At 36.1% G+C, this 26,162-nt stretch overlaps 3 protein-coding genes and 1 long non-coding RNA gene across 4 annotated transcripts; 2 read left to right on the top strand and 2 right to left on the bottom strand.

Moving 5' to 3' along the window:
- Positions 1-893: 893 nt before the first annotated feature.
- LOC110933069 (protein FAR1-RELATED SEQUENCE 5-like) lies at positions 894-4,260 on the bottom strand. Its single transcript, XM_022176310.1, has 5 exons — positions 4,080-4,260; positions 2,924-3,716; positions 2,512-2,770; positions 1,806-2,375; positions 894-1,544 (listed from the first exon to the last, which is right to left on the bottom strand). Exons 1-5 carry the CDS (start codon positions 4,258-4,260, stop codon positions 894-896), a joined length of 2,454 nt encoding a protein of 817 aa, XP_022032002.1.
- Positions 4,261-11,982: 7,722 nt separating this feature from the next.
- Positions 11,983-13,029, top strand: LOC110933068. Its single transcript, XM_022176309.1, has one exon. The coding sequence runs from the start codon at positions 11,983-11,985 to the stop codon at positions 13,027-13,029; it is 1,047 nt and encodes a 348-aa protein (XP_022032001.1).
- A 6,616-nt stretch (positions 13,030-19,645) lies between these two features.
- Positions 19,646-21,256, top strand: LOC110935964 (uncharacterized GPI-anchored protein At5g19250). The gene is made up of 2 exons (XM_022178313.2): positions 19,646-19,819; positions 20,643-21,256. Exons 1-2 carry the CDS (start codon positions 19,720-19,722, stop codon positions 21,068-21,070), a joined length of 528 nt encoding a protein of 175 aa, XP_022034005.1. The 5' UTR covers positions 19,646-19,719; the 3' UTR covers positions 21,071-21,256.
- A 2,750-nt stretch (positions 21,257-24,006) lies between these two features.
- On the bottom strand, positions 24,007-24,847 carry LOC110934454. Its single transcript, XR_002588357.2, has 2 exons — positions 24,276-24,847; positions 24,007-24,191 (listed from the first exon to the last, which is right to left on the bottom strand). It is a non-coding gene; the product is annotated as an uncharacterized LOC110934454 (long non-coding RNA).
- Between the last annotated feature and the right edge of the window lie 1,315 nt (positions 24,848-26,162).

Here is a 26,162-nt window from a genome sequence, read left to right on the forward strand (position 1 = left end):
AACCATGGCACTGCGTTGAATAAATGTGAAATATAAAACTAGCGTTGAATAAATGTGAAATATAAAACTAAATCGAAGACAGGTACCATACATATGATGTAATATTGAATACAGAACGAATCACTGTGTATATGTAAAAAAAATATATGTTTGCACATGTGTAACAATAAACTATCACACACATGTGTAATATAAAAGGAAAACATGTATCATACATATGATGTAATATCGAATACAAAAAAAAAATAAAAAAAAAACGGAAAAAAAAAACGAATCACTACGTATATGTAATACAAAAAACCATATTTAGTTATAGGAAAACATCATTTTGCACATGTGTAATAATAAAATATAATACACATGTGTAATATAAAACTAAATCGAAAACAGGTATAATACATATGATGTAATGTTGAATACAAAAACGAGACACTACGTATATGTAATAAAAAAAACCATATTTAGTTAATTTTTTTTGCAGATATGTAATAATAAGATATCATACACATGTGTAATATAAAAGGAAAACAGGTATCATACATATGATGTAATATTGAATACAAAACGAATCACTACATATATGTAATACAAAAAAAAAAAAAAAAAGAAGAGCAAAAAAAATATATTTAGTTTTAAAAACATCTTTTTTTGCACATGTGTAATATTAAACTATCATATACATGTGTATTAAAAAACTAAATCGAAACCAGAAAGTATATTTTGCATTTATGCAATATAAAGTCAAACATGACATAAACCAGAATTATCAACATAGGTACGAGGTCTAAAACACAGTTATTATTGCAAGTACGTACAATGAGTAAAACGTAAAAAACATAAAATGTATGTAAACGTAATTCATAATGACCAGCAGATTAACAACCAACGCCAACTTAACGACCAGAACCAGATACGGCTGCAGCCTCTTTAGCAGCAGCTGCTGCCGCCTCTTTAGCAGCTTGCACTTTCGCACAGTTACGTTTATCATGATCATACACATACTTGTTACATCGATGACATAAACGCGGGTTCTTTTTGTGGTTCTCTACAGCTTTCTCTCCCGGACCAATTAGCCGCTTGTTGGTGCCACACCCTTTATTCCTGATGCCTTGTGGTGGGTGAATAGTAACTTCAACGTTTTCGGGCTGCCCGATGATATCACTTATAACCGCACTCTTATTGTTACAATCTGGTTCAGATGGAAACTCCTCGTATATGATATCTCTGATCTCTCTTATTTGTGTAGATAGTGCAGACAGTTTGTCAGGTTTACGTCTCAAACGGATAGTACACTGACCAATCAAATCAAATATCTCGTTCCTTATTACAGACTCTGGGTCATTGTCAGCTGCATATCTATTTGAAATAGCATGAACCCTGTTTGGAAGCACATCCCTATCCCACCGGCTGGACTGATATTTATCAGGAATCTTATCAATCTGGTTGAACCTGAATACACAAAAAACATGCCTACACAAGTAGCCGTTACGAGTGAAACACATACACGTACAAGAAACCGTGTTATCGCGCACATCAAGTTCAACCTACACGTAAAAATAACGATGGTCAGATTAATTAAAAAATGTATATTTAAAAAATGTCAAATCAACAAACAGTTAAAAAGTGTTTGGTTGGATTGAATACACATGTGCAACATATACTTACGGTTAGTATGCACATGTGTAATGCATTATGGTAATGTTAATACATATTACACATACATTGGCAGTTAATATTATAAATTAGTCAGAATAAATCAGAATTCATCATAAAAAAAACATAAGAAAAGAAAAGAATGTTGGTACCTTATATTCATTGACAATTTTGCAACTCTTGTTCGTATGTGCAATAGTATAGAACTTAATACCATCAAGTTCCTCGCATCTAATTATAAAACAGTGTGTCAATCCTTTGTAAATCTCCTTCTGCACTTCTAGGAATATTGTACGGGTGTATATATCAAAGGCATGCATCTCTATAGGAATCTTGTTAGGCATAAACGGCGTTGTCGTGTTACTGTCAAACTCTGCTTGGCGCTGCTTCTGACGCTGACCATCGATTGCTGTATCAAAACACATCATGAACTGCACCAAAGTATTGGTTCCACCGGAATGTACTTTAAACAGCGCGTTCGAGCTCTCGCATCTAGACGTTGTTTTCATCAAACAACACATAGGAACCTCTCGAAAATAGCAAGGGACCCATTGATCACGAATGGAAAACATTTCATTCAACCAGTTATTATCACTCAACTCTAAGCCGTTCATAAGTATCTGCCATCTTTCTTCAAATTCTGCAGGTGTGATAAACAGGTTCCATACCAATTTGTGTATCGATTTACGTAGATCAGCATTTGATGATGAGTCACCCGATATCTATAAATTATCAACAACAGTTTAGCACAATCAGATTATATAAAACACAAATTTATATTATAATATGAAGTATTGTGTAATGGTATACAAACAGTAACCAAAAAAAAAGGCTGTACACATATGAATGTGATCATACCTTAGCAGGTATCTTTTTAACAATATGCCACATGCACAACCGATGTATTGACTTGTCAAAGACAGCAGCAACAGCCTGTTTCATGGATGCGTCTTGATCGGTTAAGGTCAACAACGGTTGTTTTTTATGAGCTTTGAGGAACATTTTAAGTAACCATATGTAAGACTCGATAGTTTCGTCATATATAAGTCCTGCCCCAAATGTCACACATTTTTTATGATGGTCCACACCCGTAAAAGGCACGAAGATCATTTTATACCTGATAAAAAAACAGGAAACACGTCATAAATATACATATGATAATGCAGGTTGTATTACACATTGAAAAAAAACATTAGATACCGTATATACATTAAATCAGTGTTACATGTGTGTTATATAACATATTGAAAATAATAAAAAAAAAACTTACAGGTTTGTATGATATGTTGCATCAAAACCTAGAACGTCACCAAACGCCTCGTAGTTACATTTCGACACATCATCAGCCCAAAACAATGACCTTAACTCATTTCCAACTACCGTAAACTCAAAGAAGAAGTTGGGAAAATTCGATTTACGAGCATTCATCGTATCGACAATCATTTGTGCGTCTCGTTCACCAATAAAAAGTCGTATATCCCTAGCAGCATTTTTGTAATCTGTTTTAGTACCACGAACATTCTGGTGGCCACCTTTCAGTGAACATTGTAGCCTATGTGCAACAGTTGCACCAATTTTATTTAGGCTTAGCTTGTGAATAAATTGTTGATCAAAGAAATCGAGCTTCCTTCTTTTTTTCGTGAATTCCATGTTGTCTGTATCGACAAGAGAATGGTTGTGCGCTTCGACGAATCCATATAGACAAAACTTTGATGTTATAGGATCCACACTTAATTTGATACGTGCCTTGCAATTTGTCACTTTGAACCTGCTTCGACGACAATTTGAAACAGCAATAACAGTACTCGAGTCAAAATCTTGCAGCTTTGGTTTACCAGCCCTGTTACACAAAATATATTTTTGTGTGACGATGCCTTGAACTCGTTTTGTAGCGCCTATTCGAGTAGAAAACCCAGATGCATCAGCATATGTGTCATACATATTGACAACATCGTCCCAAGTATCATAGTAACGACCTAAAACAGGTTTTAACTCAACAGGAACATCAGGTATCCAATAGCTCGTTCCGCCTGGAGTGATATATATTTTGCTAGATACACGACCTATAAGATAATATGAGAAGTATTACATGACATTATCATTATACACACTAATAACAAAAAAAAATCACATACATGTATATCAGGCGTGTACAAACAATATACAATAACATATTTAACATACACATGTGCATCATACACATAGTTAAATGATGTGGATGATATGTAACATGTACAATACATAAGAATGTATTACATACGTGTAATGGTACTAAATGTATTCAAGTTCATGTGTAAAAATGTTGTTGCGTATGTGAAATTATACAGTGGTTGTAAACATGCATATGAACAACAGAATTAATCATATATAACACATAAACACAATATAACACACTTATGTAATATATTAATCATATATTATTATACCTCTGTGATCTACACCGGCAAATTGAACACCATCGGAATGCAGAATAACAGAATTAGACGATGAATGACCAGCAGAACTCGAAGAAGCAACATCATGCGATTTCGTTTGTGAAGTATCATCTTCATACATAGGTCTTTTTCCTCGATCAACAGATACACTTGAACTGTAATCTGAATTCATCGTGTTGTTGTTTGAATTTAACGCAGAGGAATGACCTAATCAACATAACAACAACAAAATCACGATTATCGATGTACATATTAACAAAAAAAATAGCGAATAACATGAATAAATCATTAATAAATTATATCGATCAATAATGATTATGAAATACCTTAGGTAGACATTGTAATCGATACAGAATTCAGATGAGTATAATGTCCTATATGTAGGAACAGGAAGTTGAATCCAATACGGAATTGATATACAGAATCGTTGATTTGAATTAGATTATACACACCTGAAAACAAGTGATTTGGATTGCGTAATTTGGGCGTGATAAGAACGGGATATATCAGTTAGAACATATGGACGATAATACCCATGTACTTTTTGAGTTTTCAAGTTTTCACAATAACTAGTGGTTTTCATTTGAACCTTCCCCTACGTACATATGAACTAACTATACTAAAACAAAATCCAAATCTAAAAAAAGTGTTTTTAGCCAAATATAATAGGAGAACAAGTTAAATTGTTTGAACAGTTATGGAAAGATTTTCATATATGGTGACAATCTTTAAAGTCTATGTTAATAATCTACAAAACTTAACAGATATCTTATAGAAGAAAACTTCTCAAATCGTAATTAACATCGTAACTATAAATATTTGCATCTTATATTAAAAACTTTGTTTTAGACTTTTAACCATAATTTCAAAATTAAAAATATAAACATCCATGTTCAACTTAAAGCATCACAATACAGTTAAAATTTTAAGTTAGAATTCAGTTGAAAATTATTAATTTGAAAAAATAAACAAAAAGATAAAATAAAAAACCAAAATTTTTAAGTAAATTTTGTAGGAATCACATTTGCATTTAGCGTAGGTAAGAAGGCATTTGAACCCACTTTCAAGGTAACCCCCCCCCCCCCCGGGCCCCGGGGGGATGTGCAAAAAATAACAAAAGAGCATATATATGAACTCGTTTGTCATAAATCAATACAAATTTTAGTGTTGAATAAAAATACGTGCATCAAAGTTAAATGAAAGGTAAATAAACCATAGTCTTGGTAGTGGTCACGGGAAAATAGTTGGCTAGCCATGAAACTAAAGAAGAAATACTATCAATGGTCTTTTGTTTTCAACAATCGTAATTTCAAATAGCAAGGCTATTGTCTTCCCCGTTTCCCTACTTATTTCCTCCAAGCTAACCTAAGAGGGGTTGTTTTTACCTTCTGAATTTGCATGTAAACAGCTAGCCAAGCAGCCACCTCGAAAACTGCTCTTTAGAAACTCCTTCAAAACTGTCGAGAACTCCTCGTAATTTATCGACCTGAACCCTCGGTCCTCTTTTCTTTCTCATGGACCGCTGTCCCTTTTCTTCGACTCACTAATAATGATGACAAATTTTTACCCCTAACCTTACACTTGTAAGATTTAAACCAACACCACTTTAGTCGAAGTCAATCGCCATGCTGCTATTAGACCACTAAATCATCATATAGCTAGCCTGTGTTAAATTAAAACCTAAAATAATTACTCAGCTGACTTGAATACGCCATGCTATTAGACCACTAAATCATCGTATTGCGATCCATTTGTTCTATTTTACCATAAATAATATCAACTGAACTAAATTATCCTATATACTAAAACCAAACACGATGGAGAATTCTTCTCCCGGCTTCTGTTAGTGCATTTATGTCTAATGTTTGCGTCTTTTGTAATTGTCATTTTGTTTATATGGTAGCACGTTCATAAGATAGAGTTGTGTTTGAAATTGAAATGTAAACCACAAGTGATACGCAACATAGGAGTCCTACGCAGCACATAACTAGTGCGTATGAGTCATACGTGAGGATGAGTCCTACGCTAGGTCTATATATAGGGTGGTGGTGAGCATGGAAAGTAAGTTTTGTCATTTGGAGCATTTAAAAAGGAGATCAAGTTGTAACGAAGTGCTGGCAGAATTTATAAAGAACGCTTATTTGCTGATTCTTAGCATACACAAGACATTTGCATGGATTCCACACTTGCATTTGTGTAGTAGATTTGTTTACGTTGCTCTTAACGTCTAACCGCGTCATACATAACAATTCCTGGAACTTTCAAGTGGTATCTGAGCAAAAGAAGTAATATCTACTTGTGTTATTGATTAGAAGTGAAGCTTTTGGCTTACAACTTCGTTTATTTTGAGTTTTAGAGCATTCTCACGATTGAAAATTGTCAAATTCTTATCAGGAGCATTCTATTTCATTTTTGTTCATTATCCTAGAAGAGTACATTGAAAAACATCCCAAAACACAACAAAAATGACAAAATTCAGCTTGGTGTGCTCCAAAGATTTTTTGGCGTAAGAGTAGTATGCGTAGAGGACCTAGAACATTGGAGTAGTACTCGCGTAGGACTTAGAACACAAGAGTAATACGCATCGTAGGACTAGTACACTCATACTAGTACACTAAAGTAGAACGCATGAGTTGTACGTTGACCAAATGGTTGTACGCATTAACTTTACTTGAGGGTGGTATACGCGCGCTGGAGTGAACTGCTTGTAGTTTTTGTAATACGTTCGAAGTGTTAAAGTGGTTTGGAATTGTGTCTAAGTGTTTGTGAAAGTGTATCAACATGGAACACCAAGACGAATGGGGGGCATTCATGACAAGGACTGTAGGGCAATCAAGCAACAGAGTTCAAACACTAAATCTTGACAACATGATGGGAACGAACAATAAAGCCCCAAAGTTGTAAAGATTGAAGATTTTCGGAGGTGGAAAAAGAAAAATGTTTAGTCAGTTACAGTAAGCTCTCACAGACGACATGTTACATCTATTGAAGAGTCATAAGACGTCAAAGTCTTTATGGGAAGCTTTGTATGAAAAGTATTTTTGGAAATACCAACATGATTCAAAGTAAAAGAGCCTTGATAAACAAAAAAAAATGAAAGTGTTACCTACTTGAAAAAAGAGATTTTACATCAATTGATCGAAAGGTATTATCATTTGTTGGCGGAGATGGATGAGTCTGGGATAGTGAACTGAAGACTAATCTGGAGAAGAATATTTAGCTTGCAGATGCATTGCTAAACAATGAGTGGGGAAGTTTCCTTATTATGGTTAAAGGGCAAATGAATTCAAGAAGTCTGAGTGTGAGTGAATTCTTGGGAAACTTAAGGCTCAAGAACTAGATATCCAGAAACAAGCTAAGATGCAATCCCAGATTATACATCAGGATGCCACTTTGTACTACAAGAATGAAGGCTCTGTTCAAGGACAGAAAATTTAAACGACTTTCAATGCTAATGCTAATTTGGGAAGTTTAAACAAGTATTATTATATAGTTGTGCCAGATGGACTAGAAGGGTTTACATATTCTGCAGTGCCTATTAGTCAAGAGGTTTCTAATTCAAGTGGGAGTGAATGTGTCCGGAATTCAGGGATATATTCAGATTAACCAGACTTTTTGCATCTCAGGCAAAGTTAACAGAGTCAACCGCAACGGTATCAGCAGAGTAAACTACAAATACCGCAAAGTCAAACTAGCTCAAGGCAAGGTCTACAATGCAATGTTTCAGTTAATTTGTCAAATCTGCAAAACTCGTCAAGACCAAATGCTAAGGAACACATGGCGTTACTTGCCTCTGTGTTGTCATCATAGGAATGTCTCGTAGCTGGAAAGATCGGGAATTACAATTTGGTGAAGGAAGATTACGACCAGATTGATCCTGAAGAGATGGAGTTGATCGACATTCATTGGTGCCTAGCTAGTGTGATGAGACATTCTTAAAGGTTTATGGATATAACTAGCAGAAAAGACTTGGCAGGGGAGAACATGAAATTTAGTTTTGAACGTGGAGAACGTGACCATTTCAAACGGGAATGTAACAAACCAAAAGCGGAAGGAAATCAATATTCGTTTGGTGGGAGAAGCAACTATTATCAAAAGGCTTACCAATATCGCCCACAACCAAAGAGTCAAAACCAGAATCAATCGTCTCCGAGCCATGTTATGTGACAACTCGAGTTTCCAAGATTCCACTTTCGCATTTATGGCACGTTCACTGTTTGTTTAGTTGCTTCTTATACAATTTGTTGCCTTGTAACTATATACGTTTTGATTTGATAAAGTGTATTGTGATTATTGCATGGTTAGGTGTTATTTTGCGAATGATATGACAAATGCATGAACTTGGCGATGAAACTGTAAATTGTGTTGTGATGGGTGTGCTTTATGTAAAAGGTGATACTTAGAGGGTGAGTAGAGTAGTTAGTGAAATTTTAATCACTCTTAACCGTAATCTCCTTCACTAATCATCACACAAGAATCAACATACGTACTTTCACATTCTCCAATCCTCTCTACAATCATCTTCTTCATCATTGGCACAAGCTCTCAATCATCACTCTTGATTCCTCTCCTTATCTAGAATCAATCCAAGGTAATTGTTTAATATTTGTTATTATTAATCCTTGATTATGTGGTTCATGTAAACCCTAGTTCTTCACATAATAGTTCTGTGTTATTGATTGAATTCTGATTCTTGTGAAATGATTTTGATTAGTGTGTAATCATTTGCCTGATGTTAAGATACAAGATATGTTAGAATTATTGATTGATAATTGGATTACAGCATTGGCCAAAGTATGAAATTAGGGTTTTTGATCGTAGTCTTCTGCAAACGTAACTGTTCCATTGGTTCTGTGAAACGATTTTTAGAATTCACTCATGTTGAAAACTCTGAGTTTTACCCTAGTCCGACCTTTGAATGATATGTTTCATATATCCGAGTTTTGTTTAATTGATGTTGTCCGAATTTTTATTGTATACCATTGTCCGAATTTTAGATAACAAATCACATGATCCGAACTTTATATATATAAATAAGGTGTCCGAATTTTATATAAGGATTCATGTGGTCCGACTTTATATATATGCTTGAAAGGGTCCGAACATTTTGAAGCCATGATGTCCGAGTTTTATTGTTATATATGGTCCGAATTTCATGTGGGACATGGTCCGACTTTCTTGAATGTTATTCACAGGGTCCGAAATATTTAAGGGATATGTAGGTCCGAGTTTCAATGATGGGGGTATGAGTCCGACTTTTGTAAGGGATCAAGGGGTCCGAATATTTGTAAGACATCAAAAGGTCCGACTTTTATAAGTGGTTAAAGGGTCCGAATATTTGTAAGACATCAAGGGGTCCGAGTTTTGTAATAAGGACCCTAGGTCCGAGGTTTGAATTGAATGATATATATGATGATGATGTCCGAGGTTTGTAATATTGAATGATATATATGATGATGTCCGAGGTTTGTAATATTGAATGATATATGTATGATGATGTCCGAGGTTTGTAATATTGAATGATATATATATGATGATGTCCGAATTTCTTGTGATGTTACTTAGTCTGACTTTTGTGGCATAACATATGGCCCGATCTTGTGATATAATGAATAGTCTGACTTTTAAGGGTTGATGAAAGATCCGACTTTCGTTGTTGAATTGTCTGAGTTTATGGCAAACACCAGTGTCAAAGCTTACTGTATGTTCAGTAGATATATTTGTATGCTACTGTATGTAACTGCATGATCCTGTATGTGTGAACAATCTCCTCATATCATTCTGTACACAATTATCACACAGAACACAGTTACTTGGATACCAAAGACTTGTAAACCCTAACTGAATATAAACACTTACATCGAGTTATGTGCAATGTACCTTAGGTCGTGTGTAACGGACCTAATCATTTATTTACACTAGAAGCAATAACATACCGAGCAAACCAAGGTGAGTTCACACCCTTACAAAGGCATGGGATTCCCAGGGTTTGGGAATGGGATTGAATGAATGAGGTTGAATAGATACCTGTACTTACACTATTACTAGACTATCTACCATCGTCCTCGGATGCGCAGGACACATACGTAAAACCTACGTATACTTGTACTCATCACTGTCCTCAGGTTGCGAAGGACACTCACGTAAAACCTACGTGAACTTATACTCACTACTGCCTCGGTTGTGTCAGGCACTTACGTAAAACCTACGTAAACCCCCGCGTACCCCTGTCCTCGGTTGTGAAGGACACTTACGTAAAACCTACGTAAACTCTGTACGTACTACTGTTCTCGGTAAGAAGAACACTTATGGTTGCGAATAGTCTAGTGTATATACAATTATGGGAAGCCCCCACCAATAGAACATACTATCGGCCCCGTAGAGCCACATGTTACGGAACAAACTTACTATTACGAACTTACTTACTGTGAACTCGCTCAACTAGTTGTTGACTCTCTGTTACATGCCTTGCAGGTCGTTAGGTATACACAGAGCTTGCATGGGGAGGTGCGGTCGTTGTGGACAAGGATCGTGAATGCTTGATTTAAATATTATGACATTACATACTATATTTATGATTGGGCTTTTACTCAGATGCTTCCGGTAAACTTTGCTATTATACTTATGTTTTGGAACACCTTTCATATGGATTGGTTTGGTTTAATTACATTTACTTTTACTATTTACATTGTTCTATATGATTGGTGGTTTGATCCTGGTCAGTCACGCTCCCAAGCGGCGATACTCCGCGTGTGGATTTTGGGGGTGTGACATGTTATTCCGATTGAAAGTTCTTCATCATCAAACCAAACAACATCATTATCATTAATGGTAGTTCAGGGTGACGAACGTTTCAACTGGAACAACGTGGTACCTAAGCCAAAGGGAGTTATGTTTATTGCTGAAATTAAACCGACACTTAATGTCGAAGAGGAGACAAAAACTGAATCTTTTGAATTACAATTTTTAAGATCTGTGTTTCCTACTGCTTTTGTTGAAAATTTTGCAGGGTATTTTACCGAAGGATTGCAAATAGCTGAAGTTAAAAATGCTGAAGAAGATTTTGATGTTTCATCCATTTTATCGGGATACTCATCTGAATCGGTTGAAGATATTGCTCAACATGCATTGATGGTACAACTTAAAGAGGTAAAAACAAATTTTGAACATGTATTTGAGGTAAAATTGAGTATGAATGAGAAAAAGGTTTACAATGATATGCCTCCTACTTGTGCGAGATGCATAGAGAAGGAATGTAACTTATGCGTTGTCCTTTAACTAACGAAATTATAGTACTTGTGCGAGATGTATAGAGAAGGAATGTAACTTGTGCGTTGTCCTTTAACTAACGAAATTATAGTGAATGTCTTTTACGTTTCAAATTGTATACAGGTGGTGTACATCCTTTTGTTGAAACTCATTTATATTTTAACATTAAGTCATGTCATGTGCCACTCAAATGAGGGCATATTAGTCATTTTCGCTTAACAAATAAAACAAAAAATAAGAACTTGTTATAACATTACAAAATAATTTACCATGAAGATCAAGTTCTACCTCTACATTTACCAAGCAAGTGGATGAACTCTTTGTCAAACTTGTGGATAGCCTTATCTACTAAATAGTTAATCTTGTCTACCAAATAGTTAACATTGTCTACCAAATAGTTAATCTTTTTGTAGTATAAATACTAGCTCAAGATAGAAGAAAAAAGGCACCTCATGTATACACTTTTATAAGTTATACAACTCTCTTATACTTTCTCTTATAACATTTCTAAAATTCTTAAAGTTTTAGCACTAATCTTGTGTTAATTCTTGTTATATTATAACACGTTATCAGCACGAGGCTCTAGTCAAGGAAACGTTCAAGCAATTATAATCAAACGACAAAAATGGCAAACATCGCAAAAATTGAGTTCCCGGCTCTTAATATCACCGGAGAAAATTATATGCCGTGGACGGCACATGTTAAGCGACATCTAAAGTCAATGGGTGTTTTGGAAACGTTAACGGAGTTGAACGAATGTAGCGATCAAGACAAGGCAAAAGCCGATGTCTTCCTGCATAAACACATTGATGAAATGTTACAATTTGAATATTCAAATTTTGAGGATCCATACGTTTTGTGGGAAGATTTAAAAAGCAGATTTGATAATCAAAGGGAAGTTTTACTTCCCACTGCTAGAGATGAATGGAACAATCTCAGGTTCCAAGATTTTAAAAAGGTGAATGAATACACCTCTGCTTTGTACAGGATATGCTCAACGCTCCGATTCTGTGGGCAAACTGTTACGGAGGATGATATGTTGGAGAAAACTTTCTCCACATTTCATGCATCAAATATAAACTTGCAACAACAATATCGGTTGCAAAAGTTTCAAAGATATTCTGATCTAAATTCATTTCTCCTCGTAGCAGAGAAAAACAATGAGCTACTAATGAAAAATCATCAAGCTCGTCCCACTGGATCATTAGCCATTCCAGAAGCAAATGTTGTTATTAATGATGATATTAAAGACTCTGGAAGAAAATGGGGACGAGCCCGTGGCAGTGGCCATTTTGGTAAAGGTAATGGTCGAAATTATTCCTTCAAAAGAAATAATAGCTTCCGAGGCAATTCCCATGGTCGTGGACGTGGTCGCGGTCGTGGTCGTGGTCGAAATCAAAGAACCCCCAATTACCACACTCCACAAAATACCAATCCCAACCAGTATAACAAAAGGAATGAAGCTGGTAGGTCCGAAAACAATGGCACTTCTTGTTTCAGATGTGGAAGTGCAAACCATTGGTCAAAGGCTTGTCGTACACCTTCACATTTATGTGAACTTTACCAAGCCTCTCTCAAAAGAAAAGAAAAGGAGATGAACCATGTGGATAATTTTAATGATATCAACGTCGAAATGAATGTCGCCGACTTTAACAATAACATGGAACTCTGAAAAGAATGTTGCTAAACTATAATAATTATATGCAACAATTATGTAATTTCCTTTATTATATATATCTTTATGTTTCAGTAGTCTTTCTTTTCATGTAACGTCTTCAACTAATAAATAAACTTCTTATTATAAAATAATTCACAATGTCTTCGTTATACACTTATTATTATTTCTCTTTATATTTTCAAGATTAAAATGAATACCACTGGAGCACAAGAACAGACAAATGATGCAGATATATGTATAGCAGATAGTGGAGCCACACACACTATACTTAAATCTAAGAAATATTTTTATGAGTTAAAACCAACAAAAGGAACCGTTGATACAATATCAGGTCCTACAAACTTGATAGAAGGAGTGGGAAAAGCTAATTTAATATTACCAAATGGTACAAAGCTCTTAATAGAGAATGCTTTATTTTCCCCAAAATCAACAAGAAACTTGTTGAGTTTCAAAAACATATATCATAACGGATATGATACTCAGTCAAGGACTGTTGATAATAAGAAATATTTACACATCATGAGCAAAGACCATATATTGGAAAAACTGCCAATGCTCCACTCTGGTTTGCATTATACACACATTAATGTGCCTCAAGCACATATGGCAGTAAAGGAAAGTTCTTGTGATCCTGAGACATTTAACTTATGGCATGACAGACTAGGCCATCCAGGATCTACAATGATGAAAAGAATTATTGAAAACACACATGGTCATCCATTGAAATATCAAAAGATCCCCCAATCAGATAAAATGCATCTATGTACCTCTTGTTCACTTGGAAAACTAATTACAAGGCCTTCATCCTTAAAAGTTGACAAGGAATTACCAATGTTTCTTGAAAGAATTCAAGGTGATATATGTGGACCAATTCATCCACCATGTGGACCGTTTAGATATTTCATGGTCTTGATAGACGCATCCAGCAGATGGTCTCATGTCTCTTTATTATCAACTCGTAATATTGCCTTTGCAAAATTTCTTGCTCAAATTATCAAACTACGAGCACATTTCCCTGATTACACTGTTAAAAGGGTGAGACTTGATAATGTTGGTGAATTTACATCACATGCTTTTAATGATTATTGCATGTCTGTGGGAATTGTTGTTGAACACCCTGTTGCTCATGTACACACACAAAATGGCTTAGCTGAATCATTGATCAAACGTTTACAGCTAATCGCTAGACCATTAATAATGAGAACAAAACTTCCTGTGTCAGTTTGGGGTCATGCAATTTTACATGCTGGATCACTGATTCGTGTGAGACCAAGTGCAAATCATAAATACTCCCCATTACAACTTATTTCTGGAAATGAGCCAGACATTTCCCACCTTAAAATTTTTGGGTGTGCAGTTTATGTTCCAATTGCACCACCACAACGTACGAAAATGGGACCTCAAAGAAGGTTGGGAATATATGTTGGATATGAAACAGCCTCCATCATACGATATCTTGAACCTTTAACAGGTGACGTATTTAAAGCCCGTTTTGATGACTGTCGTTTTAACGAGACAATGTTCCCAGCATTAGGGGGAGAAAATAAAAAACGAGAAAATGATGTCTCATGGTGTGTGCCTTCATTGTCTCATCTTGATCCAAGAACAAAACAATGTGAGACAGAGGTTCAAAAGATAATACACTTGCAAAACATTGCAAATCAATTGCCTGATGCTTTTACTGATACAAATAGAGTTACTAAATCTCATATACCAGCTGCTAATGCTCCAGCTCGAGTTGAGATCCCAAGTAAGGCAATAGATAATAAGATAGCTCATGAATCTCAAAAACGTTTAAAACGTGGAAGACCAATCGGTTCAAAGGATAAGAATCCACGAAAAAGAAAAGCACTTGTAAAAGAAATTGACCCCAAAGAGAATGATCTTGATAAAACAGTAAATACCGAAACCTCTCATGAGAAAGATGTTGATGATACTAACAAAGAGATATCAATCAACTATGGTCATACACATATCATATGGAACCGATATGAAATGGAAAATATTGATGAAGTATTTTCTTATTCTATAGCAAGTGACATCATGGGTGGAGATGATGATCCTGAACCAAAATCTGTCAATGATTGTCAAAATAGACATGACTGGGATAAATGGAAAGGCGCTATGCAAGCTGAATTAGATTCACTTAACAAACGAAAGGTTTTTGGGTCTATTGTTGTTACACCTAAGGCTGTAAAGCCTGTAGGGTATAAATGGGTTTTCGTACGAAAACGAAATGAGAAAAACGAGGTTACAAGATATAAAGCAAGACTTGTAGCTCAAGGTTTTTCACAAAGGCCAGGGATTGACTATGAAGAAACATATTCTCCCGTTATGGATGCAATAACCTTTAGATACTTAATCAGCTTAGCAGTTTCTAAAAGGTTAGAAATGCGTCTTATGGATGTTGTTACAGCTTACTTGTATGGATCACTTGATAGTGACATCTATATGAAAGTTCCTGAAGGATTTAAACTTCCTGAAGCGTTAAATTCAAAACCCAAAGAAATGTATTCGATCAGATTACAAAGATCTTTATATGGGTTGAAACAATCTGGAAGGATGTGGTACAATCGTTTGAGCGACTATTTGACAAGTAAAGGTTATACAAATAATCTTATCTGTCCATGTGTCTTTATTAAGAAGACAACATCAGGATATGTGATCATAGCTGTATATGTTGATGACCTAAATATAATTGGGACGCAAAAAGAAATTTTTGAAGCAATTGTTCTTTTAAAGAAAGAATTTGAAATGAAAGACCTTGGAAAAACCAAATATTGTCTTGGTTTACAAATTGAACATATGAGCAATGGCATACTTGTGCATCAAACGAATTATACTGAAAAGCTGTTGAAACGTTTCAATATGGACAAGGCAAATCCTTTAAGCACTCCAATGGTCGTTAGGTCACTTAATGTCAAAAATGATCCATTTCGTCCTTGTGAGGACAACGAAGAAGTTCTCGGTCCAGAAGTACCATACCTCAGTGCAATTGGAGCACTTATGTATCTTACGAATTGTACGAGACCTGACATTTCTTTTGCAGTGAACTTGTTGGCAAGATTTAGTTCAGCTCCTACTAAAAGGCATTGGAATGGGATTAAACATATTTTTCGATATCTTCGAGGCACTGTTGATTTAGGCTTGTTTAATCCTAACGATTCAAAAGAAGGGTTAGTTGGTTATGCAGATGCAGGTTATTTATCTGATCCTCATAAAGCCAAATCTCAAACTGGATATGTATTTATGAACGGAGGAACTGCGATTTCATGGCGTTCTCAGAAACAAACACTTGTCGCAACATCCTCAAACCATGCTGAAGTCATTGCACTACATGAAGCTTCAAGAGAATGTGTATGGCTAAGATCTATGTCACAACACATAGTGACTTCTTGTGGGCTAGAGAAAGATCGAAGTCCAACTCCTATCCATGAAGATAATGCTGCTTGTGTCTCTCAGATGAAAGAAGGGTATATCAAAAGTGACAGAACAAAACATATACCACCAAGATTCTTTGCATATACTCGAGACCTTATTAAAGACAATCAGGTCGAGATGAGATATGTCCAATCCAGTAACAATTCAGCCGATCTTTTCACAAAAGCACTACCTACAGCAACTTTCAGGAAACATGTTCATGACATTGGCATGCGTCATGTACGGAGAATGTGATTCCTTACAAATTGCAAACTTGAGGGGGAGCTATAGACTGCACTCTTTTTCCCTTAGCTAAGTTTTTTCCCACTGGGTTTTTCTTTAGCAAGGTTTTTAATGAGGCAGTACATAAAGACTCCGAAGTTTGCAAAGTGTCATCCAAGGGGGAGTGTTATAACATTACAAAATAATTTACCATGAAGATCAAGTTCTACCTCTACATTTACCAAGCAAGTGGATGAACTCTTTGTCAAACTTGTGGATAGCCTTATCTACTAAATAGTTAATCTTGTCTACCAAATAGTTAACATTGTCTACCAAATAGTTAATCTTTTTGTAGTATAAATACTAGCTCAAGATAGAAGAAAAAAGGCACCTCATGTATACACTTTTATAAGTTATACAACTCTCTTATACTTTCTCTTATAACATTTCTAAAATTCTTAAAGTTTTAGCACTAATCTTGTGTTAATTCTTGTTATATTATAACAGAACTATATATATAATACACAGATAACAACAAATTCCATTTACTGTTCTTTTTCTTTTGCAAAACCACCACCTCCGAAAAAGCGTAATTGTTGGCCGCCACACTCATCATCATCTCTCTCTCTTTCTCGTCGATACCACCATCAACTACCGTCATCACCGTTATTAAAAACGTTGATTACAACAATCCATGCCTACCACCAACAAAAACACTCTAATTTAAGTAAAATCTTACACCCAAAATGATCATTGTGCCCTCATTTGAGTGGCAAAAGACCTAACTTAATGTTGAAATGCAAAATGAGTTACAACAAAAGGACACCACTTGTATAGAATTTTAAACACAAAGGACATCCATTGTAATTTCGTTTATTAAAGGACATCGCCTTAAATTTGGTTGAAACTTAAAGGACATAACACACAATTTACTCTAGATAACAAGTAAATATGAGGGGGGGGGGATAGTGCACGGTCCTCCCAACCGCCAGAGTGATCTCACTCCGGGAGCCGCTACCCGACCAAGCTAGCTCCGCGGTGACTTCCCCATGCCGAGTTCTTACCCTGGGCGACATATGCCACTCCCAAGACTCGAACCCGGTACCTCTGGGAAGAGGTGGGTGTCGGTGGCCAACTGGGCTACCCCAGTTGGTTAATAACAAGTAAATATGAACATTATACCCTCATGTGACTGGCACAAGTTAAAGGACAACGCCTTAAATTTTTGGTTGAAATTTAAAGGACATAAAATTACTCTAGATATTAAGTAAATATGAACATTATACCCTCGTGTGAGTGGCACGTGTTAAGACTTAACAAAAAAATTTAACTAGGTTAGCGTAAAAGGACACCGCCTGATGAGAAACAATAACATAAAGGACGTGCAACGTAACTTCGTTAGTTAAAGGACGGCGCCTACAATTTGGCTCCTACTTAAAAGACATAAATTGTAATTTAGTCTTTTATATTTGATCTTTTATAAAGGAAGATTAGATTTGAATAATCACACATTTTCTCAGTTGATCAATACTAATCCTTATTGAAAATATCCTTGCCATCGGTCACAACTCTCTACTTATTATTTTTTTTTTAAATGGACACTGTTAAAGAAACTTAACCCAATTAGTTTTTGTTTTGTTGCAGTATATAGTTTTTGCTGACGCGAGCATAAAAAATATATTATTTTTTTGTTTTTTTATGACGTGGGCATAAAAAAATCATTTTTTTGCTGACGTGGACGATGATGTCAGCAAAAACTAACTGGATTAAGTTTTTTTTAACCAAGGACCATTGAAAGAAATAGTTACAAAGTTGGGACCGGTGACAAGGATATTCTCAGTTGTGATTATTATTAGCCAACTAAGGAAATGTGAGATTATTAAAATCCAATTTCCCTTTATAAAATTTCGAAAAAAATTGTTGTACCGTGTTTATTTTAATCTATGATTCGATGTAAGTTCGTTTAGAAACGAAACGTCGTGTGATAATGTATAAGTCATCTAAGCACTTATGTACACATCATTAAAATTGTAAAGCCGCAACATATGATTTGAAGTTAAGGTTTTATCCTTTTTAATGTAAATTATTGAATATTACCAACGCCCCTACCGAACGTGGGAATATTCAATTATTTGTATCCACGCTTTAACGTAAATTTTTTTCATGGTTTGGAGCCAATTTAAATAAAAAATGACTTGGTCTATCGTCATCTTTTTCAACAAAGATCTTCCCACCGGTTTCTTTTTTCGTTTCTAGAAGTCATGACATGAATAAACTTTTAGACGATCCTTATGAATGTTAAGTTTACTTATATGAAAAGTAATCAAATTTAGTAATTTTAATTTTCATATCAAACATAAGAAATTTATGTTAGTAAGGGTTTTTTTAATAACAAACTAACCAACTTTTAAATACTCCATTATATTAAGTATAAGAGTTGAAACTTTACCGTACATCGTAACAAATACATATTGGTACCAATAAACTAAAAGTTCTTTGTTATTTATCTTAGTAAGTGGCTAATATTTTCTATTTTGATATTCAACTAATTCATTTATTAGCCTATTTAAATGGTTTTAAATTATATTATATGTTCTTCTTTCTGATTTAACTTTTAATAAAAAAACAAATGTTTAAAATGTTTTTTATATAAAAACAAATTATATTTAATAATCCAAAGTATTATCTTATGGTTAGTATTAATACATGTTGGTAATATGACCAACGACGCTTTTAACTTCTATTTTCGTTGCCAAGTTCAATCACGCTATTCTCTCTGTAAAATGACACATAAAAATATTAATACTCAACTTCTCTTTGATTTCCAATAACAACAGCAATACTAAACTTTAATTAGTTTGATTATTACTATTGTTTTAAAATTCAACTTTGAACATTTAATTCAATATCAATCCATTAAACCTCATCAACATTCAACAGCTTTGAATATGTTGTCCTGCTAACACGATGTCAATCCATTAAACTCTATATATATTGTTCATCTTTCATCTTCGATTCCTTCACCACCAAGCAAAAATATTCATGGCGTACGTTCAGAAATACGTGATTCTCACGCTTCTGCTCCTTTCAATCTTCTGCATCAACCAAACAGTCAAGTGCGATGACGATAACGATGACGATGGTAACTTCACTATCTTGCTTTTGATCTTAACTTCAAACACCCTTATAGTTTCTTTGTATTCATCTTTAGAACTATGTACATCTTCTTACTTTACCTAAAATAATTGATAAAGAATTAGGATGTGGCAATTTCGATTCATAAACCTTTCTATCGATTTCAATCGATGAGGCAATTTAGGTTATTGTTTTCTCTGTCAGGTCAATTGGATAAAACAAAAAAAGGTTTAGCAAGAAAGAAAATGAATAAAATGAAATGATGTTATGTCCACTTTCAAACATTCATTTAAAAGATTACACATGTTTGTGTAAAGGGCCCCCCACTCGAATCCTCCGCTCGAGTCTGAATTTCCGTATGCAAATTTAGACTCAGAAAGCGGATGCCAAATCATACTTCATATATCCGCCCGCTTTCCTACATTATAGGTCTATAGAGGTGGCAATATAACATATTAATGATTGAATTTGGATTTTGTCATGTCAAAGAGGTCGTTATTTAATTTAGTTGAAAAAGGAATTGTTTAAAAAAAATATTCTAAAAGAACTTCTCAAACATGTTAAACGTGTCCTAAAGTCTAATTAATGTATGAATTATTATTAATATAAGTCTAATTAATGCATGAATAATTATTAATATAATTTGGGAAGTACAAAAATAGTTAAACCCAACTTAACCTAGCCTATTTCTACATGCACTAGGGTGATTCCTTTCAACTCAAACTTGTTTGACCCGTTATTCCACGCGCTTGGCCGCGAAATCTTTCCACCTTGATTACATCCAACAGTTATTACCATTTAATTAACCTTTGTTTTTGTCATTTTTACAGATCATTTAGATGAAGAAGAAATCCTTCTCGCTGGAATCAATAGCTACAGAGCAACCCTAAACTTAACCACTCTAATTGAAAATGAGCGAGCTGAATGCCTAGCTGATGAAATCGCAGACCAATTTAAATACCAACCATGCACAAACACAACTGGCTCCAACACCGTACCTGGAACCGAACCAGAAATTTTCAATTATCCAAACCTTTTACACAAATGTCATTTGAATGTCAACACTACCAGAGATGGTGTTATCCTTCCTTCTTGTGTTCCTAATCTTGACTCCACCCTAGTACTTTCCAACTACATCATGTCCCGGTATTCAAATTACTTAAATGACACCAAGTATACCGGAGTCGGGATTGGTTCTGAAGACAATTGGATTGTCGTTGTGTTGACTACAAACACCCCGGAAGGCAGGTTTTGGTAGTAATGTTGTAAACTAAATAAAAAAGAAAGAGGAAGGGTTCCGATTTCAACCATTTGTATCTTATGTTGTCTCCCTATTGGAGCTATTAAATAAAAGACTACCAAAGGGCTTCTAGCCTAGAGGTATCATGTGTATGTGTGTAAACGGTTTGAATTAAAGTTGATAAGTTTTAGCCTACGGGTATCATATGTATGTGTGTAAATGGTCTAAATTTTTAAGCTAACATTCCCATAAGACTGGACGGTATGGGGGCCGGCTTAGGCCCGGCGAGACCCGACGCCAGTCCCCCACACCGCCCCCTGGTCCCTTCCCGGCCTCACTAGCTCCCCACAGCCGAAGTCGACGTGCCCCATTTCAAAAATATATCCGTTGCTAACGGATAGTTTTAATAAAAAAAATTACCTTTTTCACTTTAAATATATATCAACTTCATCCATTTTTTTATACCATTCACATCCATTTCTCCCATTCTTCTCCTATTCTCATCCATTTTTATAAAAAAAACACTTCCATTTTTTTTACCATCATAAATCCATTCAACCCAAACAACCCCAACCCGAACAACCCCAACCCGAACAATCCCAACCCGAACAATCCCAACCCGAACAATCCTAACTTTTTTTCGAGTCCCGCTTACACTCCGAGTATGGATCCTTCGTGGGGGTCTCCACAATTTAGGTTTTCGGGTTTCCAACAATCACCTAACGCCTTCTCCCAAATGTCCCAAGTTCAACAAATGCAACAATACCAAGCACTCCAACAATTCATGCAACGCAACTCGGTTCAACTTGATCAATTCCAATCGCAACCGCCAACTTCGCAACCGCAACCCTCGGTTCAACTTGACGATAATGATGAAGTCGTCCCCGAATCGCCACCTAAAGAACTCAAGCGCAAAAAAACACGGGGAAGGGGAAGACGGTTGAAACCGAACCCGACACCACAAAAAAAAGCGGTTCGAGAGCAAAGGCGAGACAGTGGACAAAAGTAGAGGAGGAGGCGCTAGCAATTGCGTATGTTAAGGCCTCAACTTGCCCGATTGTCGGTATGAACCAAAGTTAAATTTTTGGGTAAATTACTTTTTGAGTCCCTGTGTTTTATGGGTTTTAACCACTTGAATCCAAAAGCAAAAAGTTTAACGACTTGAGTCCCCATAAGCATTTTCTTTAACCATTTGAGTCCAAATTTCTAACAATGTTAGAATATTTTGGTTAAGTATTGTTAAATGACAAAAATACCTTTATAATTAAAAAAATTTCTCTGCCTCCTATATCCCCTTATCTCGTCTCTCACTCTCATCTTTCTTTCTCTCTCTAGCCCACCAACACCACCACTATCACCACCACAGCCACAAGCGTGTTAACTTGTCTATTATAAAAAAATAAGCTTGAATTTGTTGATGGTTCTTGTAAAAAAAAATCCTTGTGAGACATTTTGAGTAAGCAATGATTCTTAATTCTATATGAGAAGATTTATATTTAGGAGATGTTATCCAGACATTGCATATGTTTACAAAAGTGCATGTTTGGCTTAACTTATTTTCAACTTTTGGAAAAGTCCTTTTGAAAACAAAAAGTCAGGAAAACATGACTTTTGCCTTTGGAAAAAGGACTTTTGGGCTAAAAAAGGAAAGGCAAACACCAAAAAAAAAAAGGACTTTTGGGCATGTAAAAGGACTTTTTTCTTCAAAATAAGAAACCCCAAACATGCACTTAAAACTCTAAAGTTCTTTGATCTGTCAGATTCCGTTCTGCACCAACAACACCTCCACCCTCTTGACTTCTGCAACTCGCCGGACAAAAAGCTCCGATCGTCAGATTCCGTTAAATCAACCAACCGAAACCCTAGCCGACGTTAGGAAACGTTCGGAATTCTCGCCGCATTGCCGGAAAACAACGGCCGTAAACCTAATCTCCCTGTGCTGAACCGAAATCCTACGGTCGGTTCTCCGTCATCGTCGCGGTTAATTCCGTCGATTCCGAGGCCTAATTAGTTAGATCGAGACGTGTCTCACTCTATGCCGGTAAGATTTCAGCAATCGGCGCCGGTGAACGTGCCGATGTTCGCGAGGAAGGTGAGGACTGGCAGTGAGTTTTTTGTTTCGGTTTTGAGTTTGATTTCATACTTTGTTTTTGTAAAGTGATGAACAGGGAAGCAAACAGGAGGAATGTTCTTGCAATGTCTCTATATTGATTCGAATGCAAATCTTAATCCTTTGTTGTTTGCTGGTTAAGGTGTTGAATTTAAGTTTATAAGTTCAATGCTATCTTTGAGATTTTGGATACCTTGCCTGAGGGAACGAGTGATTTTAGAGAGATTGGGAGGAGCTTTTCTAACTGGGTTGTCTGCAAACTAGTTTATATATATTTATAGGGGTAATTTGGTCATTTAACAAAACTTAACAACAAAATTCTAATTGGGTTAGAAATCTGGACTCAAATGGTTAAAGAAAATGTTTATGGGGACTCAGGTCGTTAAACTTTTTGCTTTTGAACTCAAGTAGTTAAAATCCATAAAAGACAGGGACTCAAAAAGTAATTTACCCTAAATTTTTTTAATATAAATTTAAAAAGAATTATTTTTTAGTTTTACTAATACAAATTTTTTTAAGAGTAAACTGCAATTTTACCCCCTAAGGTTAGGGGTCATTGGCACCCTTACCCCCCTAAGGAAATAATTGCAATTTTACCCCCAACTGTTTGCTGTTATGTCGCAACCTTACCCCCCCGGCCTCAAATTTGTTGACTAATCTGTTGATTATAACTTGAAATGACAATAATGCCCTTTTGCCCTTTCATATTACCCCCTGTGTTTTGTGCACTATGTGATATTACCCCCTGCCACCACTGCCACCGCCATTCACCACCACAACCACCACTGCCACCTCCAGCCACCACCCTCAACCATTTTTCAGTGTTTTGTCACTAATTAAGCAATTTTGCACAAGCTAAACAATATGTATTTCATTTTATAACTGAACAACATTGGGGATTTTATAAAATTACCAAATCAATCGCCCTACTAGTGGACATAATCTTCGACCCTTCATCTTCAAAATTGGGATCCCTCCGCTCCCGCCAGATCCCAGTTAAACTGTAGGATAATTCTTTTTGTTGCAGGCCTGCAACTTGTATAAACTAATTATTACTTGGAATAATAATCATATGATCAACAGAAAAAAAATGTTCAATAAGAAATAACTAACGTGAAGTAGTGGATGAAACTTTCTAGAACAAGCCTTAACAACTTCCTGTCCAACAACACCCCCAAACATGGCTGCCATGGGGTTCAACACAGCCCTTGCACCAAACTTAAAGTTTCTAATAATTTTCTCATCAACCCGATGATTTCCATCTTTCAGCATACTAAAAACCAAAGAAATCAATTTCTGAGCATCTGTTTCAGATCCAGCAGCAGGATACCTTCGCAACTCCGATACAAACAATATTCGGGTCCCCAATTGGGGCAATTAGGGTTCCCATTTTGAGCCCTAAATCCTCAATTCTAGTGCTATTGCAGGGCCAGATCTCAGTTAAACTGTAGGATGAAGGATTGGCTGCTGAGAGTGAGCTCTCATTGATGATGGGAGGATCTATAAAGATCCAATTGGACACACACAGTGATACACACAATGTGTGTGTGAAGTTAGGTTGAAGAGTTTTTGATGTGGGTTTTGAGTGAGGTGTTCTGGGTTGGTGCCAAAAACCGGGCTTTTTTTGTTAGATTATTGAGTGACAAAACACTGAAAAATGGTTGAGGGTGGTGGCTGGAGGTGGCAGTGGTGGTTGTGGTGGTGAATGGCGGTGGTAGTGGTGGCAGGGGGTAATATCAAAGAGTGCACAAAACACAGGGGGTAATATGAAAGGACATTATAGTCATTTCAAGTTATAGTCAACAGATTAGTCAACAAATTTGAGGCCGGGGGGGTAAGGTTGCGACATAACAGCAAACAGTGGGGGGTAAAATTGCAATTATTTCCTTAGGGGGGTAAGGGTGCCAATGACCCCTAACCTCAGGGGGTAAAATTGCAGTTTACTCTTTTTTTAATTTTAGGGAATAATCAAACGGGTTCTGGTTTTTGGAAGGCATGTACGGATAGATTTAACGAGCTTATGGGGCATGGCCCGACCCGTGATCTCGATTCCGTATAGGGCAAGTGACGGAAAATGAACAAGTGCGTGAATGATTTTATCGGGATTTATAACCCACTTTACATCAATCGTCCTAGTGGGAGTAGCGACGAGGACGTTCTTAACCTTGCGATGGCTAAATGGGAAGCAAAAAATCCGCCTTTCCCGCACCTCCGAGCATGGAACATTTTAAAGAAAGAACCTAAATGGGCGCCGATTCCAAATGAGGTCGCAACCGCCAAACGAACTAAAACTTCCAAGTCCGGAAGTTATAGTGCGGGAGGCTCCACCGCTCGTTGTCAAATCGACATAAACGACGAACCGGAATATGACGAGGATGCGGTGCCCGCTCACGAGATCGAACATCCCGGCGGAAGGGACAAAGCAAAAAAAGAGGCGGCCAGAAAGCGCAAAGGAGCGGCTCGGGTGGAGGTGGCGGGAAGGCGTCTTCGAAAATGGACGAGTTGATTTCCGAATTCCGTTCATTTAAAGACTTTGCGGCCGAAAAATATAGTCACAAGAAAAACGTGTCGGCCGATTATGCTCGTGCGGAGGATTTTAGGATAACGAGGTTGGATCTCGACTCGGTTCCGGAGGATGAACGAGAGGTGTATCGGAGGATGAAGGAAGAGGTGAAGAAAAAATGAACGTCGTAGGTTTTTTATTTTTTATTTTTAGGAAATGTAATTTTTTTTAATTTTTCGAAAATGTTTTTTTTTTATTTTTAGGAAATGTAATTTTTTTATGTTATGAAATGAATTTATTTATGTTGTTTTATGTTGTATTTTTTAATTTTTATAAAGTTTTTATTAAGTGAATAAAAAAACTTAGAAAATTATAAAATATTAAGGTGGGGTAGTCCCATCCTCTACCCCCTCAAAAGTGAAGGAGGCCCATCCCCCATGAGCCGGTGATGTGGCGCCTACGTGGCGGCCCATCCTCATGGGGATGGGCCTCACCAT

Source organism: Helianthus annuus, chromosome 4 (assembly GCF_002127325.2).
Source record: "Helianthus annuus cultivar XRQ/B chromosome 4, HanXRQr2.0-SUNRISE, whole genome shotgun sequence".
NCBI classification, from domain to species: Eukaryota; Viridiplantae; Streptophyta; class Magnoliopsida; order Asterales; family Asteraceae; genus Helianthus; species Helianthus annuus.